The following is a 17,092-nucleotide window of genomic DNA, read 5'->3' as shown; positions in this document are numbered from 1 at the left end:
ATAGTATGTGAGGAAAAAAAATTTAAAAAGCTGAGAGATCGATCCAGGGTAGGATAAGGTTGCTTCTTGATGGATCATATATTTCGGTGGACGTGGTCTCCTCGCTCGAGGAGAGCAGGTGACTGTTGGTGTCGTTCTGAGTGCTCATGCAGTTCCACAAGGTATGCACCTGAGACTTGAAGGAGGAGGATGTGTATCAAGTAGAAGTTTGGGAATTAACTGTGAGCCATGACTAGTAATAAAGGGAACTGTGCATGGTGAGAAGGCATACTGGAGTACTCCGTCTTGTCCGAAAAAACAAAAAAGGGGAGGTAAGAAAAGCCTGTTAAAAGACTGCCGGCCTGGAGGCTGCCAATAACTAACCATGGAATGCAGCTTCACTGACGGTCGAGCTTGGTGCTGATGGGACAGTGAAAAAGCGAAGTGGTGGCTGTGTGTGTGTGTGTGTGTGTGTGTGTGTGTGTCATTACATACTCCGAAGTTACATAGTTATGTAGTTAGGTGGCAGGAGGGCGAGATCTTTCACAACCAACCAGCCCGCGTAGTTAACTAGTTCACTACGCAAAGCGACATTCCCTGCTCAACCAGTACAGGTTGAAATCATGACAGGAATCGCATCCAACTGGATCTGCATGGAGAATTGCTGCTGTGGGTTGCTTCTTCACCACCCAGCCATGAGGGGCGGCCTGCAAGGCTGGGCAACGTGAGGCCTTCAGACTCACCAAGGAACTTACTGCAACATCGACGCTTCCAAGCGGGTAACTGCGCAATAACGTTAACTAGTCAGTTGGTTAGCTGGCTGTCGCTAATCTAGAGTTTTTAGGCCGGCGCGCTGCTCCGACTTCTTCCTAAGCGGTCTATTTTCTTCTGCGCCGCAATCAAGACTCTCCCGTGTCTCCGCTGGCTTGGGTGACGCTCGCCAGGAGAGCAAATAATACGAACAAAAATAGCTTCTCTCCCATTGCGTGTATATGGGGAGGCCCTTATACGGCCACGGATGGGAGCTAAAAAACGGCCCCCTCTGCCCGCGCCTTCGGAACGCCCTGATACCCAGCGTTCTTCGGGTGGCTTTGACTAACTAGCCATGCGGGAATAACATTATTATTATGTATCAGCGGCACGGAGCCCACTCTACCTCGGTTTGACAACCGCGAATCAAATGCCAATAATAATCCGCGGAGGATAAATCTGTCTCTGTGTATATCCTTTTTGTGCCCGACTCAGACCCCAGCTAACACCCAGGTTTTCGACCGCCAAACCGATTCTCCAGGCACCATGACAATCGCAGAAACACAAACCCAACAGCCCCAGAAGCCCCTGTCGCTAACATGGGAGCAGCCATCCCATCGATCTGTCACGGTGCGCCGCTCGGAGATCCTTGCCTCTGGATCTGATATCGCCGCCCCCACCTTCTGCCTCACGGCGGTGGCTGCCCACGACATACCCACAAACTCCCTCGTCGCTGTCAACACCACCACCACTCTAGCCTCGATCAAGGACTACTCGACCGTGCAGATTTCTGTGTCTGAGCACATTAGGTTAAACTCCGACCTACTCTACTGCAACCACTCCTGCGACCCCAATGTCCGATTCGTGACATCCACGCTTGTCTCCAGCCCAAAACTCGAACTGGAAGCCCCCGTGGCGGGTGTTCTAGAAGTATGGAGTCTTCGAGACATCCCCGCTGGCGAAGAGTTGAGGTTTTTCTACCCTAGCACGGAATGGGAGATGTCACAGCCTTTTCGCTGCTGCTGTGGGACGGAGGATTGCTTGGGCTGGGTTGATGGAGCGAAGAAAATACCAGCTAAAATTTTGGATCGGTACTGGCTGAGCGGTCATATAAGGTTGCTAGTTGCTGAGAGGGGCCGTATGAACTGAACTCCATCCTCATTGGGCCAAACACCTTCGGAAATGCATGATGACCATATTGTTCTCATGTAAATACATGCATACATAAATAAATGTGTATTTATTTTCTTTTTTTCCTCGTCACCCAGAAGGATTGGGTTCGCACCCTTTAGCAAGCATTTTTGCATCAGTCTAGGCCGTAACGGCCAGGGTGACGAGTGCACTCAGATTATGCATCATCTACTGTGTGCCAACATACTTCATAGCCCCATCTGATTCTCATGATCTAGCCTGCTATTTTTCCACACGGGTTTTCCGAGGATATCCATAGCGTTCATAATAATATGCAGATAGTCTCTGTGGATTCCAGCTTTAAACCGCCAATTCTCTCCGTTACTAATATCCGTCATACCTTTCACGAGGTGCACACTTATCGTATCATTGGTTTTCAGTCTCTAATAATAATTATAATGCATGCTCTTGCCGGTAATCGGTAATACCTTGATCTATTGTCGGCCAGAAGGATTTGCCAAGATATGGGTGTACACAATTGCCTAATACGGCTGCCCTGCCGAATGAGCGGGGACCCAAGCCACTAGTTAACTAACGCAGCCGCATGGAGAAGATTAGTCAATAATAATGAGGCACGAGGTGAGTTATATGGAGTACGGAGTAGTGAGTTAGTTAACTACTACTGTACTCCGTAAAGTTTAAGATACAGCCCGCAGCCCCCATGCTTCGTCAAATAAGAGTCTATCTGATTTGTTGTTATGTATGTATGAACATACCTACATCTACATACATACATACATACATGTTCCCCATCGTGCTTTGAAATCACCAAGGAAACTCATCCTTCGTAGCCAAGTGGTGTGTTTTTGAGTGCTCTTTGAGCCAACCAGTAAGGTAGCCAATCATCGCACGGGTAAACCTTGAGTTATTGTAGTTCCAGGCTGTATATCCGTAAATGAGGCCATCCACCCTCGACTCCCCAAGTAGCCTTTCGGCATATCGGCGCTGTCCGAAGCTGATGTTCCAACCAAAAATCTTTGCTACCTCACCACGGTCCCGGGACTCAGAAGCCTTACGTAGATCCCCAAAGACACTGGGCCTGAAACCCAGGTGGAAGAATCCATTGTCCAACATCTTTTGGCGAGTTGGGATATTTTTGGCTTCCTGCTTGTAAAAAGCCAGAGTCTTCGCCGACTGGTCCCAAATGCACATTGCCTCATTCTTGTTGAGACCATCTCGGACGATATCAAAAGCCTTCTTCGTCCTGCCAGTTGAAACCTTCGAAAAGCCGAATAGCACACGAACACCCACGGGTTCAAGGTGCTTGCGAGCAAGCTCTCGTAGATATGAGACAGATGAAATGCCAGTCTCTGCATAGTTGGGATTTTTGATATCTAGCCACACAAATGTGACGCCTGCTCCGTTTTTGCGCTGGGTAGCAATTTCATTAAACACAGCTTCTGCTCTGTCTGCACGGCTGAAAATGTTCCCATCATGGTCTGCCCACCACCCGTTTCTCCACGCGGTCAGATCGACCTCAATAGCGTTCGCGCCGTGGCTAAGAGCCGCCCTGACGCCGTTTCGTGTTAATACTCGGTGAGCAATGAAGTATAAAGCTCGCGATGTTGGTTGCCCCTGGAGGGTGACATTTGATGTTGTCTCAGTTGTGTCTGGTATAGGAGAGCCATAAATCCCGAAAAAGAGGCTTGCCAGTACGAGCTGGAAGACAAAAGAGAGAGCGAGCATGCTGAAGAATGGATTCTGACTGCCACAGAAATGCCTTGAGGGAATCCGTAAGGTTCTGCATCGTCGACGGATACTTAAATATTAAAACACATACACCAAGCCGCGGCAGCTGCTGGGTTAGTGAGGTGGAAGTATGGTCAGTCACTAATAATAGTTTTAAACATGATCGTACTGTACGTATGATACCATAGAGTTCGGAATAGAGTGGTACAAACAATAATAGTGTGTATGGAGCACACAAGTCCTCGAAAGGAAATTTAGCACGAAGATGCTTGGGAGGGACTCAACCGGGGCATCCACAGTGGATCGAGCTTGATTAAATCCACGAAGGGGGAGCGACGACTGAGCAGGACAACACATCATATCGCGCACCAGCAGGATTCATAGAGTGGGAGACCAAAAGAGAACTAGGTGGCGTCTGGGGGAGATGAGTAGACGGTTTGAGTCTACACTTCCGGCTGCCAAGGCAGGCCCATCAAGGAGCGTGGAACGTGATTGCCAGCCAGGGCAGCTCGCGCCTGCGGCGGGATGCCGATCAGCAACAGGCGGCCTTTTCTTGACGGCGAGAATATAAGAGAAGAGAGAGAGAAAGGGAGGGGGGAATATATAGCCACGGGATGGCTATAGGGCCAAAGAGCGCAATGAGCTCTCTCATTCAGGCGCTGGGGGGAGAACAGTGATGCCATCCGGGCGAGAGTGATTCAGTAAGGTACAAGAAGGCTGGGCAGAAGTAGAAGGTCGGCTACTCCGTACACATAAGCCTTTTAGTCTGGGAGGCACCTCTAGTTGTGAGGGCTTCGTGTGGTGGAGATGTTTGGAGAATGGCGTCGACGAATCCTTCTTGGGCCGCTCCAACTCCAGATTCAGTCGGCACAGAGCGAATCCTTTGGAATAATGTAACCAACGAGCCACCCAGCCACACCCCACGGGCCTAGTAGGCACCGAGACACAGAAGCGGTCTCTGGTCAACCGGCCTCAACCTTGTCGCCCGGTAGTCAAAAAGATCGCGATCGATCGGAGTTGCGTCGGCCCGAGAACCCAGAGGAACACGTGGACTCGTGGGCTCTGCAACCATTTGGTGTCTTTACGTTGTAGCTTCACCATTGCAACGTGATATAAGATTGCTAACTAGTTCGTTAACTTTTCAAAAATGACTACAGAGGGAGCTCTCGGGAATGGCTATGAGGCCAACGTTGAACTTGGTAAGAAGACAAGTAGGGAGGAAAGGGTGATTGATCTCTTTGTGAGTGTATGCTGATTTCTGCATCCGTTTCTACAAGAAATGTAGGCTCTAGACGACCAACATTAAACCAGACTTGGTATTCAAGCGATGCATTTCTAGTGTCGGTGGAGACATTGAGCAGGCGGTAGTATACTTCGTACAAAGGCAGGACACAGCCCAGAGAACAATCCTACATCCATTCAACTCAACTTACGATGCTCTGATCTACACAGCTTTGGATTCTTATCAGATGACTTAAGCATTCGACTAAAAAGGCGACCACCTGTTCGTCACAAGGCATTAGTCATGTTTTTGTCTGTTTGTCTAACAATTCTACAGCGTGCTTCGTACCGCGCGGCGCAGTCTTATGACTCCAACCTCCAGCTTCAGAATCAGATCTTCTTACACTGTACCGGGTGATAGCCGAACTACGGCAACTGATGGAATGATAGCATTGGAACCGAACCGCAACATCACTCTCCACCTACTTGAATGGAGTAAATTCCAAACTGGAAGAACTGGCAGGAGCCAGCGCCGGCTCCCGGAGAAACCGTACCTCCGGCCGGCGAATAAACGCGGCGTGATCGGCAACCAATGAGGTCGTTCGGCAGCCGCTATAGAAATCCATCTTAAGCAGCGACAGCCGGCTCGAAGGATTTGAAGTCAACGAAATTGGCTATCAGGAGCCTCACAGGCCCTTTTTTCCGGGTGCTCATAATAAAAATGCCGATCTTACACCCCAGAATGAATAATAATAGTCGCAGGTTTTCTCACAGCATTGGCCAATCCTTGTCCAAACAGCTAGAACAATAGCTTTTGCCCAGCTGCCATGGCCCTACTCAATACCCATTACGTCTGATTCAATATCTCTTATGTGCGATTAAATATCTATTATGTCTGATTCAGTAAATTTTATGTTTTGATCTCATAAGTTGGTGTCTAGAACAGAACTGCCGATCTCTTCCTAGGGCTACATGGCTTCATCGCCTGGGTGTGAAGTACGCGACCGCAGACTCTGCGTCTTAAGTCTCGTCAGGCAATCAATCAACTCACAATACCCTAGGTGTTTGGCACGGCCTCCTATCGTCTTTGAGCTGGAGCTTCGTGGCCATGAGCAATCCTGAGTGTTTGCTGAATGATGGACTTTTTTATGGGATAAGAGCTTCTCGAGTCAGAAAGCCCGCCTTGATTGAGAGATCTTGGAATTCAGCTGTATCGAGACGAGTGGGTCTTTGTTGCTTCATAGAAGACTACTGGGTCCATATTCTCCTTGCAGAAGCTTCGGTATCAACTGCCTTTCCAATGTGTCATCAACGCTCCAAAAAAACATATAAACGGAGGCATCCCATCCCCCCCAGCTGGCCTCGTCATCCATTCAGGTCACATTCTCAGAGCAACATCTCTCTGCCATACTATCATTTGAAACTTCTTCATCATATTCTTCCTTCAGAATTTCACAAAGGTCCCTTCTTCAAAGAATCGAACTCGCAGCCATGTTCGCTACCTCCTTTTTGTTTCTCGCTTCTTGCATCGTGAATGCCTATGGCCATGTGCTGCCCGCGGCCGCTGCTGGGCTCCAACTCGAAGCTCGTGCAACCAATGAAAATGTCACTATTTTAGCTCAGTCACCAGAGCTAGCTGCGTTGTTGAAATCCTTTGGCAAGCGTGCAGATCTTTTGAGAGACGGGACGACAGTTGATGATCGAACTGTTGTCGAGATCATTCGCGATTCTGCTCTAAAAGGGGCCAGTTGCAGCTACCTTGAAAATGACGCACTCGACTGCAAAGGCTATTGCTTTTGCTTCCACAAAGGACTGGAATATTGGAGGAAAATTCACTGCTAAGGCTACGGATTCCACCACGATGGAAATTTCAGGCGGATACTCTTCCTCCTCCAGTGAAACGATCACCAGGACGGATTCCTTTGAGGACAGCGTTACCTGCCCAGCTTTTACAGAGTACCGCTTTGAAACAAGATCCTTCTTGGTTGAGATAACTGGCATCTGTCGCAATCTGCCTGTTGTTGACTGCTCTTATGGTAATACCGTGATGTGCGATGATCGAAGCAGATGGGCGAACTCTTGTGATCTATACAAAAAGCACTCGGACAAGTGTGACACTGAGCCAGATTCTGATTGCACGGTTTCGTTCCCAGTTCTTGAATCCGACGGGCAGTTAATGAAACAGATTGCTTTGGTGACCAGCAACCTGAAAAAAACCATGAAACAGCGAATTTGGGGGATCACATAGATAAAAGCCTGGGTGTACTCTGTTGATTATCATCTATTTTTGTCTTACTTTGTTTTTAAATGGTCACGCCTTCTGGTTCTTTGCTTGTGTCTAGGTATATCAACTATACCCATGCGATAAACATGATTGGTTTTGGGTGCTGTAAACTAGATGCCCTTGCGGTCTTAATATTCATTTCTAGATAGACTATAGACTAAATTTATGCATTTAACTACATTTCAATAAAATTGTCTAATAGTTGTCGCGGAGTTAGTGATAGTACTGTCGTTAACTAACTTTATAGCTATTTTGACTAGGCGATGCACAGATCAGAGTAATGACAAAGCAAACAGTACTCCATATACAAAATATCATGTTGGAAAAGTCTTACGAGTGAATGTCCCCTCCATGGCAATTAATTCCTAGATAGTCAGTAGCAGCAGCTTCTGCGATGCCTCCGATCCCGATCACAATCATCACCGGCTTTTTGGGCTCGGGCAAAACAACTATCTTGCTCAACCTCATCCCGCAGCTGCCCCCCACCTACCGTCTCGCCCTACTCAAGAACGAATTCGGCGATGTCGCCATCGACTCCCAACTTGCCGCCGCCACATCTATTTCCGGAGTCCGCGAGCTTCTTAACGGCTGCATCTGCTGCAACCTCGTGGGTCAACTTGGCGATGCTCTCCTCCAGCTGCGCGATCAGGTGGCTCCGGACCGCATCGTGATCGAGACCAGTGGGAGCGCGTTTCCAGCGACCTTAGCCATGGAGGTTAATCGAGTGGCGGCAGAGACTGGCGGAGGCTTTGTGCTGGATGGCGTCGTGAGTGTCGTGGATGTTGAGAACTGGGAAGGCTACGATGATACATCATACACAGCTAAACTGCAGGCGAAGTATACCGACCTCATCATCTTCAACAAGTGGGAGGCGGTCGATGAGAGGAGGTTTGACGTGTGCCTGGACCGCATCGGCGACTTGGAGGTGCAGACGCCGTGGGTGAAGTCTGCGAAGGGCATGGTCGAGAAGGATGTTTTGCTCGGGGTTGATGGAGCACTGTTAGCAAAGGAGGCGTGTGACAAAGGTCATGCTGGGCTAGACTTGATTCTTATGGGAGCCAAGGATAGGCTTCAAGATCATGCCCATGATCACCAATCTGAAGTGGAAGTCCTCTCTGTTACTCTCAGCATCCCCGACGCCTCAATGGTGGTTGATACAGTTTCACTTGCACATCTTCTCCAGTCTGCACCAAAGGATGAAATCTATAGAATCAAGGGAATTTTTCGCTGCTCCACGGAGATCCCACCGCAGGATTCCTCCGGGGAGACTGCTTCTACTAGTGGCGAAGGACTTATCCAAAATTACATTCTCAATTGGGCCTTCGGCCGCTGGACGTTTACTCCTTTGCCCAATAGTACGCAGCATGATCATGGCGCTGCTGCCCGCATGACGCTCATCCTCGCAAGATATGAATCAAATAAATGGAAAAAGAAGTTAGAAGCAGGCGGTCTCATTGAATTGGCCGGGGCCGCAAAAGAACTAGGTGTATTGCAAATCGAGACAATCAATTGAGGCGATAAAAAGAAACAATATAATGTGAATGACCTTGGTCATTTTTTGTAGAACTGAGCAGTTGTTTGTGAACCATAACAGCTGAAATGGAGATGCGATGAAATGTTGATAGAACACAGATTCTGCTCTCGACACCAAAAGCTTTTTAGACCATGCAGTGCATATAACTAGATAAAATTGAATTTCAACACTAAACTGAATAGTTTCCATAAAGAATTTTAATACTAACGGTTAACTGGCTGGATGTTGACACCAATGTGGGTAATTAACGGCATCATATCATTGCCTAACTCAACTGAAAATCGCAATATTCCATGGTTTTCCTTTTTTTATCCTCAAATGAACAAATAATATCTAAATCTGAAAATCAAGTGAAACAAAATAAAAATCTGTCTACTGCCCAAAATATTCTCGATAATAGCTCATGTTGAATGGTGTTGCCATCATCTCTTTTATTAATATTGAATGGGATGTTGTCTAATATCCCAAAAGTGCAGCAGCACTTGGCTCAGTAGAGATGTAGATGATATCGTGGTTGTCTGTGAAGCCGTTAAAGCGAGTAGCGCTGCAACGAGTGTATGCACCCATGTTTTCAAAATAGAGCCAATTCCCCACACCCAAAACGCCGTTGAGCGTGATACGTTCACTAATCACATCAATTCCATCGCAGGTGGGTCCCCAAATGGAATATTCAACAGGGTGAGTGGAGGTAATGTCATCCTTAGTCAAGATCTGTGCCACTGGGTGCTGATGATCGAAAACAATGTTCGAAAAATTGCCATAGACTCCGTCGTTGAGATAGATCATGTACGTTTCGGTTGTCCCAGTGGAGGAATCAGAGTCAGACGTGGAAGGGCTGACATCACGGCGAGCGATAACGTTAGCTGCAAGGGTGAAGGCAGATGCAACATAGTAGCGGCCTGGTTCAGCGATGACGCGGATATGCGGCGGAAAATAAGTGTCAAGAGCGCCACTGAGAGCTGCAGCAAATGGCTCAAATGTTTCGTCACAGAAACCACCTCCAACATCTAGGACCTTGAGATCGTACCCAATATCGTAGGCTTGGTCAAAGACAAATCGAGCGTCTTCGACGGCTTTGACAAAGGCTTTCGGATCCTCGGCACCAGAACCAACGTGGAAGCTGACGCCAACGACGTTCAGGTCTAGTTCCTTTGCCAATTCGAGAAGATAACGAGTCACAGTGAGCGACGCGCCAAACTTCATGCTTAAACGGCAGAGGCTTGCCGAATCGTCGGTTAAGATACGGAGAAAGAGTTCCGCATCTGGACACATGTTTTTGATCTTGTACAGTTCATCTGCGTTATCGAAGGTCATTTGCTTGACGCCTTGCTGTGTTGCATAGCGGAGATATGATTTTGTTTTGCACGGATGAGCGTATATGATGCGACTTGGGTCAACACCAGCAGCAAGAGCATAATCGATTTCTGCTTTGGAAGCGCAGTCAAACCCGTTACCTAGGTGTGCCATCAGGCGAAGAACCTGGGGGTCGGGGTTGCATTTGACAGCTTGCACAAAAGCTGTTTAGTGAAGAACAGTAATTGAAGATGACAAATTGGAACATACCATAAAATGGCTTCACACGCCCCAAATTCATTTTCCAACGAATGTGCTGGCGATAAATTTCCCCCATATCCGCGACATAGAAGGGGTCCTCTTCACCAGGGCAGCAGTTTTGCACATCAACACTGGTTGCTTTATTTTTAAGAATGTCTAAAATCAGAGGTTTGGAGGCCTCACGCGCGCTGGCTTCATCGTGCCCGCCATGATTGGTAGAGCGCCAATTCTTTTTACCTTCATGAAGGTATTTTTCAGAAATATATACTTCAGTTGGTTCAAAAATCGAAGGTGCCATAACCATCCGACAGTCGGATGATTACTCGATTAAACTGAACGCAAAGATAAAATTCGGTGTTAAGGTGGGCGAAATGTTTCGCAACCGGTGCTGATTGGACTGAGCCTCCTCGACTCTTCCTCTGGAAGAGGAAGAACCTTTAGAGAAGTCCTATGCGGCAGCTCAAGGGGTGGGCAACTCTCAGATCCGGGAGGACAAAGGTGGACAAGCACTAGCGGGCGGGATTGGTGGTTGTATGGCCAGGTCTGAGGTGATTCGAGGGGCAAAGTGAGATGAAGATGAGAAAGCAAAGTGAGGTGCGAGGCTCCGGGGTTAGCTGGAGCCGTGGTCCACTGCGCCTTTGGGTATGCGGTCCCAAAGGCGAGCTGTCAATTAATTTATACGAATGGAAGGTGGTCCTAAAGCAGCCGTGAAACCAGTTAGCCCGAGAGATGCGGTGAAGGTTCGCTCGACCGACAATGATGGGCAATTTCGCCAGCTTCAGGGGAACTGGCGCGAAACGAGAGGTAAATGCCGAAGAAAAAACTTACCTAAGGGACGGGAGCGTGCAGCTAGAAAGCGGAGCCGACGTATATCGGCGGTCGCAACGAGGAGGAATATCTCTCAGACCAAGCAGGGGGAGATGGAGGAGGCGTGGAGGGCGAGACGGAGGGAGAAGGGAAAAAATTGCGGATTTGTGGGCGAGGGGCAGCAAGCCCCAAGTGGACGAAGTTTGGTGTGTTTGCCGGTAATTGTGACGCGCCGTTACGGCCGCGCCACCACCGCGTGCGGCCGACGCGCAGGGTCCGATACCAAGGCTTTACATAATTTTGGTAACAAGCAAGCTCTCTAAGCCACGGCCAGCTTCCGCCAACCTCTGCAGTGAGTCAACGGCCCCCCTGAGCATGTCGTGGCTGCGTGCATTGCCGGTTGCCTTAATTGTATGAGGTATTTTCAGCCCTTGGTCGTAAGGAGGCGGTGGTGCAACGCTATCGACGGGCCATGTCACCCATGGGCCTCTGCGCGCAACGCAGACTGGGAGAACTTGTCGGAAAGCTTGGATGCAAGCCGGCCAGTTCCAAAATGATCGGCTGCCAGAAAAACAAGCCGCTGCGGCTTCGATTCTGTCCACTAACCGGGCTTGCTCGCGTTCATCAGCCACATTTTCAGCTTGGGCTGGCGCCGTCAGAAATCAAGCATAACGCCCGGTGCCTGACTGGGCTCCTGCGCCCGCGAGAAGCGATAAACCATGACCGGCGTGAGGCTGGGATAGTCACCCTTACTCCCCAGGCTTTGTGGGGAAATAATCGACTCCCCCGAAATGGCGAATCCTGTATCTTGCATTAGGCGGAAAAAAGCCGACTCGCTCTCGCATCGCTTTTTCCACGCCACAATCAGTGTTGCGGTGGGCGAAATCCGATGTAGGCTAACAATAGTCTTAACTAGTGCGGGCAATGAATCGGAGTTATACGTGCAGTCAGACAAAAAAATCAGGTCGTTGTGGCGGTTTTGCATGTCTGTAGAAAGTTCTTCATCCCAATCAAGAGTCTGAAACTCGACCTGAGAACTGTCCGCCAGTTTTGCTGTCAAGATATTCCGATTAATGATTTCTCGCACCTCCTCAAGATCTGTGAGCATTACGGAGCAGTTAGGTAGCATCTGTGCCAACGCAATGCCGACAATACCGCATCCCGAGCCGAGCTCTAGCGCAGTCACTCTGTGGTTCTTATCCTTTCGGTTTTGTATCCTGCGGCCAAAGTCAATGATAGCAGCTAAAGCTGCATCCCTGAAATGCTCGTCAAAAATTCGGCCCAGCAAAATTCTAGAAACTTTGATACTTACCAGATATGCCTTGCGATGCTGTTTCCCGTTTCTTCCCAAATACATAGCTCTGGTCCTATTATGGGGGTGAAGCGTCGTAGCACTAGTTTCTCAACGGGTTTCCCATAAGCTGTATGAAACCATGGGCTCCATGCAGATATGATTTTAGGGAGATGAGGTCCTTGGAGACTATCGGATTCTGCTGAGGATATACCATAAGGACTAAATCGCATGCGAAGCTTGTCTGTACTCTGCCGTATGGGCCCAAATAGTACTTTCAGCTGCCTACTGCCTGCTTTCCAAGTGACTGTTTGCTGCAATGGGGTAATTGATCGTGAACATTCCACTGTAGCGACGATTTTGGCATCCTCAGCAAGAAAGGAGTCGCCGAGGTCTGTGGTGATGGTAATTAAAGTATTGATCAAGAAAGAACTTCCATTGTGTTTCAATATCTGTGGTGATTTCAATAATTGAATATAGTGTGGCATTTTTGTTCTGTAATCTTTAAAACACGGTGCAATGGGGGGTGAACATGACAGGGCCGATCCTATCTTCCATCCTGATCAGACATTGCTTAAATCAAGTCCTCCGTATCCGGCCCTTCTTCGTCGGTACACCAGTGGTGCGTGAAGTTGAGCTGTCAGCTCCAGTGTTGGCCACCCACAAGGTTTGAACTCCGAATTTCCTTTTTCAGCGGGCCTCATCGCGGCACGTGCATATTGAACGAGCTAACCCATCATAGACTAGTAATTATTACTCTGTACGCTGAGTAATACGTACGCTAGTACAAGCAGAATGACGTCGATCACGTGTATGTATCTGTCAGCGCGAGTAGGCCGACACTGATTGGCCAGTGAGCCGCGGTTTGGTGTCTGACGTAATCTAGGGTGCTTAACGACTTCCGTCTCGGATGCGTGTCGAGCCGCGATGGGACCTTGATGCAGACAGCCGGCTGTCGACAAACGCCGGGACACCTATTCAATGCCTCCATACCACCCCCTTCGTGCTTCTTAAACCACCTCTACCGCTTCATCGATTAGCAATCATGCACCCACGAGATCCGCGAATCCGACAGACTATCAACCAAATATCTCAGAACCTTGAATCAGCAAACGAAACCGCCCAGGAGGGGATCTACGCATTTTCACACAACTATCTTGTTCCATGTTTTGCCAGTATACGCCACTGTTTAGGGGCTTGTACTTCTCCATGTTTTCCTAACCGCGACGATCAACTGCGTCGCCGGAAGCGCGGGGTGACAAGAGGACGAGCAGAACTCAATTTTGACTTCTATGATGACTGGGATTATGATGAGGATGTTATGGGTGACAGACCACTGGGCTGGGGCACAGATGAACTTGATAGACTCTTGGCTGGAGGTAGTATCACTTGTGATCAACCTCTCATGAATCGTCGTCTGAGCTATGGCGCTCGTGGTGGACGGAGGAAGAGCTCTGCCATTCAGCAAGATGACAGGCAAGATCCTACTGTCATTCCAAGCTCCTCATTTCTTGGGTTTCTAGAACGACTCCCTTGGCGTATGGGGCATCGAGGGTTAAAGTATCGACCATCGCCAGCCGATTTACAAGAAAATCCCGGCGGCCTTAAGCGAAATTCCCTCGAAACTGAGCCTCTTTTAGAAAGGAACGAGGAAAGTGACGGAGAGGCACAAAAATCAGATAATCCCGATGGAGGAACCCGTCAACGCAGTAACACGCAATCTTCACAGGACACTAACACGTCGCTAAGCTCACGAGGTGATCTTATACTCGGTGATGAGGAAGAGGATGCTGTCCCTCTAGGTGATGAATTCGCAATGGCGCTAGAGCGAAGATCGACTATCTCCGGGGATGACTCTGCTTTGCCGCGGCGGTCTGTGTCGGGTACATCTATATCTAAAGAGTCAGGCCAAAGGAACAAGGGAAAAGGGAAACGTAGAAGGTATACGACTATTTCGAAGAATTCCGCTCAGTCTTCATCCGGGGGCGATGTACTCGAACCTACCGCCCTCGTCCCCACAATGGCGGATCTAAAACTGGAAGAAGAGCAAGCACGACGGGATGAGGAGATGGAGATTGGCCGGAAACGGCAAGCTGCTCTGAACCTTGCTCGCCAGAGAGGCTTGAGCATTAGTGAAGCTGACTCCAAGGTAAATTATTTCTATTTTAAGACAAGCCATAGGGAATATTGACGTACTCGTTTATAGGCCGCCCCTGTCCCGAAACTGAACGGTACTTTGCAACGAGACAATTATGCTGACCAATGCAAAAATAATCACACTTCTGTGACACAGCCACTCTCGGGGTCTTCCCTACAAGAAACGCTCGCAATCCACGACACGGAGACGATACCCGAATTGCCTGACGTTTCCAAGGCAAAGTGAAGCCGTCATATTTAGGTTTTTATCAGGGCCCTTCATTTTCTTACCGGAGCCGATGAGGATATGCCTTATCAGACCAAAAACAGTGCATTTTATGCCTTTGGTAGCAACCCTGACCGAGCCTACGTCGATGTTCATACTTGTCGGCAAATTCAGCTCAGCTGGACTCCTCATAATCACAATGGTTCCTGATGGAGTATACTGAAAGCAAACGACCTGGGAAGGCCGACGGACACATGGGATATCTTCAAAAAACGGGCGTGTCTTTTCTGGTAACTCGGTCATATCCATGCTTCGTGCCTCATATACACTCATCAAAGGTACACATATGCAACAAAACTCACACTATTTCCGGAAGAAAGAGATTGAGCTCCTTAATGGCATATTTACAAGCTGCTACGAAACCCCTTATCGGCCATCGTTTCAAGGTCCAAAAATTGTGCAACTTGTCCAAGGTGATCAACACCGAAGAAGCATTCCACCTCGCCTTTAGCATTAGTGCATTCGACCCAAGGAAGGCCGAAAGCTCCTGAAGCCACAGCTCGCTCAGTGTTTGCTAGAAGCATGTTTTTCACTTCTTCTGTAGTGGACTTATATTTGGTCAGCATGCAGCCCAGATGGAAAAGTCGACTCGCAAAGAGGCATCCCATACCTTCAGAGCCATTTTTTCAGCGGTTTCATTTCCCAACACCCGGGATAGCACGGGTACGAAGCCTTCAGGCTTCCCAACCTCCGAGTTGGATTCCACCCAAAGCGAATGATACAGTGCGTCGAGGCAAGGGGCCAATTTGTTGGGAACTTCCGACGCCACTGCGCAGAGGGCTCGTTGAACCTACAGACATCATTTAGATACACTTGATCTGTACATAATACATAATATGCGCGGCGTTCTCTTGACAGCAAACGTATAGAACTGTTTCGTAAATATTGCATAACAGCGTGGGAATACATACTGCCAGTGTCATGATTGGAAACCCTTTCGGTGTTTCGGGAGTGATAGGAATATTGAAGTACCGAGACCAGCGGATTCTCTCGAGGTTGATCCATTTATCCTTGTCTGCGCATAGCTTGACTGTTATTGCGGTTCGATCGGGGCAAAAGTTGGGAGCGCGACACGTACTCTTGACATATATTGGAGGGTTATTCCTCGTCGCCTTCATGATCCCGCCTAGAAAAACGGGCACGTAGGACAATTCGCATTTTGCGAAGACCGGGGAGTGCTGCAGGCAGGGTTACTAAATGTCCGCCATGCTCTGTTCTGGATCGCGCCGTGCATCCAATAACTAACTAACTAAGTAATTCCCTGGCAATCGCACAACCTCCCTCGACTTACCCGTGTGATATAGTATGCCAGATATGCAAACGGGCTGACGACGTCAACGTACAGTGTGATCTTCGGTGAGGCCATGACTTATTGGCTCTGCGATCGTGTGGCGTTTGGATGGGGATTATTAGTTAGTACTCCGTAAACTAAGTAGTTAATATCTATCGAGGAATTCTCAAGCCTGAAAACTTCACCGATTTGATATCTTCATCTTTCAGGTGTCCAGGCGATCTTATCTAGCATGTTGTCGGCGCGTGAGGAGCTAGGATGTCTTGCAGTCAAGCCGCTGCCGAGGTCTTGCTCGGCATCCCGCTTCCGACCTGTTCACTAATACAGAAGTCTGCCGCATCCCCTCAGGCAGTGTTACAATCTAGCTTTCCTCGAGCTCCAATTTCTCGTTGCCGATTGCGAAATCGATATGAGTTGCACATACCGTGCTTACGACTTCCCCTCGACATGCTGACGGTTGGCGATGGCGGTGCACAGAGAGGTCGGCTAAGCGGTCGTTCGCCGGCTTTCGTCAAATGGCCGCGTGGTTCATCGATAGACACCTCCTGGAGTATGATCTGAGTGGCCGTGATACTGCCTGCCAGTGGGGCGACAATTACCATCCGTGTTTTCCGTATACGAACCTCAGCCTCGAGCCCTTTCGAAATCCCTCGAGATACAATAGCCGTCGCAGCATTTGAGAGTTCGAGTCATCTGGCATATGTATGAAGTTCGGGTTGAAGACGTATTGAGGCTCCTAACGATAATCTCGCGGCCCACGCAATACGTATGTTGAGGAATACTGGTCTGAACGAAGGAATACATGACCTTTGGGGCTACCGAAATCGTGTATGGACGGACACCGGCCTGAAATTGACGCCGGGTTCTCCTTAAAATCCTCCTACTCCAAGCCCTGCTGTGGTCTCAGAACGATGTTTGATTTGGCTCTCAAGTGTACGAGACAGTTCCCTTCGTCACTGCCAATATGCTGTTTGCCTCATGGGCGATTTCCGTGATGGCGTCGCAGCTTCTCTGATCCAGCGAGCCCTTGTAAGAAACAACTCTCTACAAATTACGGATATGAGACTTTAACCTTGATT

The 17,092-nt window shown here is 48.8% G+C and overlaps 8 protein-coding genes across 8 annotated transcripts; 4 read left to right on the top strand and 4 right to left on the bottom strand.

Annotated features, from left to right (window-relative positions):
- Positions 1-1,275: 1,275 nt before the first annotated feature.
- Positions 1,276-1,878, top strand: LOZ57_001595 (uncharacterized protein; the record flags this gene model as incomplete). Its single annotated transcript, XM_049250682.1, has 1 exon — positions 1,276-1,878. The coding sequence occupies one exon, from the start codon at positions 1,276-1,278 to the stop codon at positions 1,876-1,878; it is 603 nt and encodes a 200-aa protein (XP_049110266.1).
- Positions 1,879-2,685: 807 nt separating this feature from the next.
- On the bottom strand, positions 2,686-3,606 carry LOZ57_001594 (uncharacterized protein; the record flags this gene model as incomplete). The annotated part of the gene is made up of 1 exon (XM_049250681.1): positions 2,686-3,606. The coding sequence occupies one exon, from the start codon at positions 3,604-3,606 to the stop codon at positions 2,686-2,688; it is 921 nt and encodes a 306-aa protein (XP_049110265.1).
- A 2,989-nt stretch (positions 3,607-6,595) lies between these two features.
- On the top strand, positions 6,596-7,078 carry LOZ57_001593 (uncharacterized protein; the record flags this gene model as incomplete). Its single annotated transcript, XM_049250680.1, has 1 exon — positions 6,596-7,078. One exon carries the CDS (start codon positions 6,596-6,598, stop codon positions 7,076-7,078), a length of 483 nt encoding a protein of 160 aa, XP_049110264.1.
- Positions 7,079-7,508: 430 nt separating this feature from the next.
- Positions 7,509-8,627, top strand: LOZ57_001592 (uncharacterized protein; the record flags this gene model as incomplete). The annotated part of the gene is made up of 1 exon (XM_049250679.1): positions 7,509-8,627. The coding sequence occupies one exon, from the start codon at positions 7,509-7,511 to the stop codon at positions 8,625-8,627; it is 1,119 nt and encodes a 372-aa protein (XP_049110263.1).
- A 477-nt stretch (positions 8,628-9,104) lies between these two features.
- On the bottom strand, positions 9,105-10,500 carry SPE1_2 (Ornithine decarboxylase; the record flags this gene model as incomplete). The annotated part of the gene is made up of 2 exons (XM_049250678.1): positions 9,105-10,153; positions 10,212-10,500. The coding sequence occupies 2 exons, from the start codon at positions 10,498-10,500 to the stop codon at positions 9,105-9,107; spliced, it is 1,338 nt and encodes a 445-aa protein (XP_049110262.1).
- Positions 10,501-11,664: 1,164 nt separating this feature from the next.
- On the bottom strand, positions 11,665-12,788 carry LOZ57_001590 (uncharacterized protein; the record flags this gene model as incomplete). Its single annotated transcript, XM_049250677.1, has 2 exons — positions 11,665-12,265; positions 12,322-12,788. The coding sequence occupies 2 exons, from the start codon at positions 12,786-12,788 to the stop codon at positions 11,665-11,667; spliced, it is 1,068 nt and encodes a 355-aa protein (XP_049110261.1).
- Positions 12,789-13,345: 557 nt separating this feature from the next.
- On the top strand, positions 13,346-14,683 carry LOZ57_001589 (uncharacterized protein; the record flags this gene model as incomplete). The annotated part of the gene is made up of 2 exons (XM_049250676.1): positions 13,346-14,449; positions 14,507-14,683. The coding sequence occupies 2 exons, from the start codon at positions 13,346-13,348 to the stop codon at positions 14,681-14,683; spliced, it is 1,281 nt and encodes a 426-aa protein (XP_049110260.1).
- A 383-nt stretch (positions 14,684-15,066) lies between these two features.
- LOZ57_001588 (uncharacterized protein) lies at positions 15,067-15,840 on the bottom strand (the record flags this gene model as incomplete). The annotated part of the gene is made up of 4 exons (XM_049250675.1): positions 15,067-15,270; positions 15,333-15,512; positions 15,634-15,752; positions 15,801-15,840. 4 exons carry the CDS (start codon positions 15,838-15,840, stop codon positions 15,067-15,069), a joined length of 543 nt encoding a protein of 180 aa, XP_049110259.1.
- Positions 15,841-17,092: the final 1,252 nt, after the last annotated feature.

Source organism: Ophidiomyces ophidiicola, assembly GCF_022830035.1.
Source record: "Ophidiomyces ophidiicola strain CBS 122913 chromosome Unknown scaffold_4, whole genome shotgun sequence".
Taxonomy (NCBI): Eukaryota; Fungi; Ascomycota; class Eurotiomycetes; order Onygenales; family Onygenaceae; genus Ophidiomyces; species Ophidiomyces ophidiicola.
The sequence above is the reverse complement of the archived record's forward strand: the minus strand, read 5'-3'. Positions and strand labels throughout refer to the sequence as shown.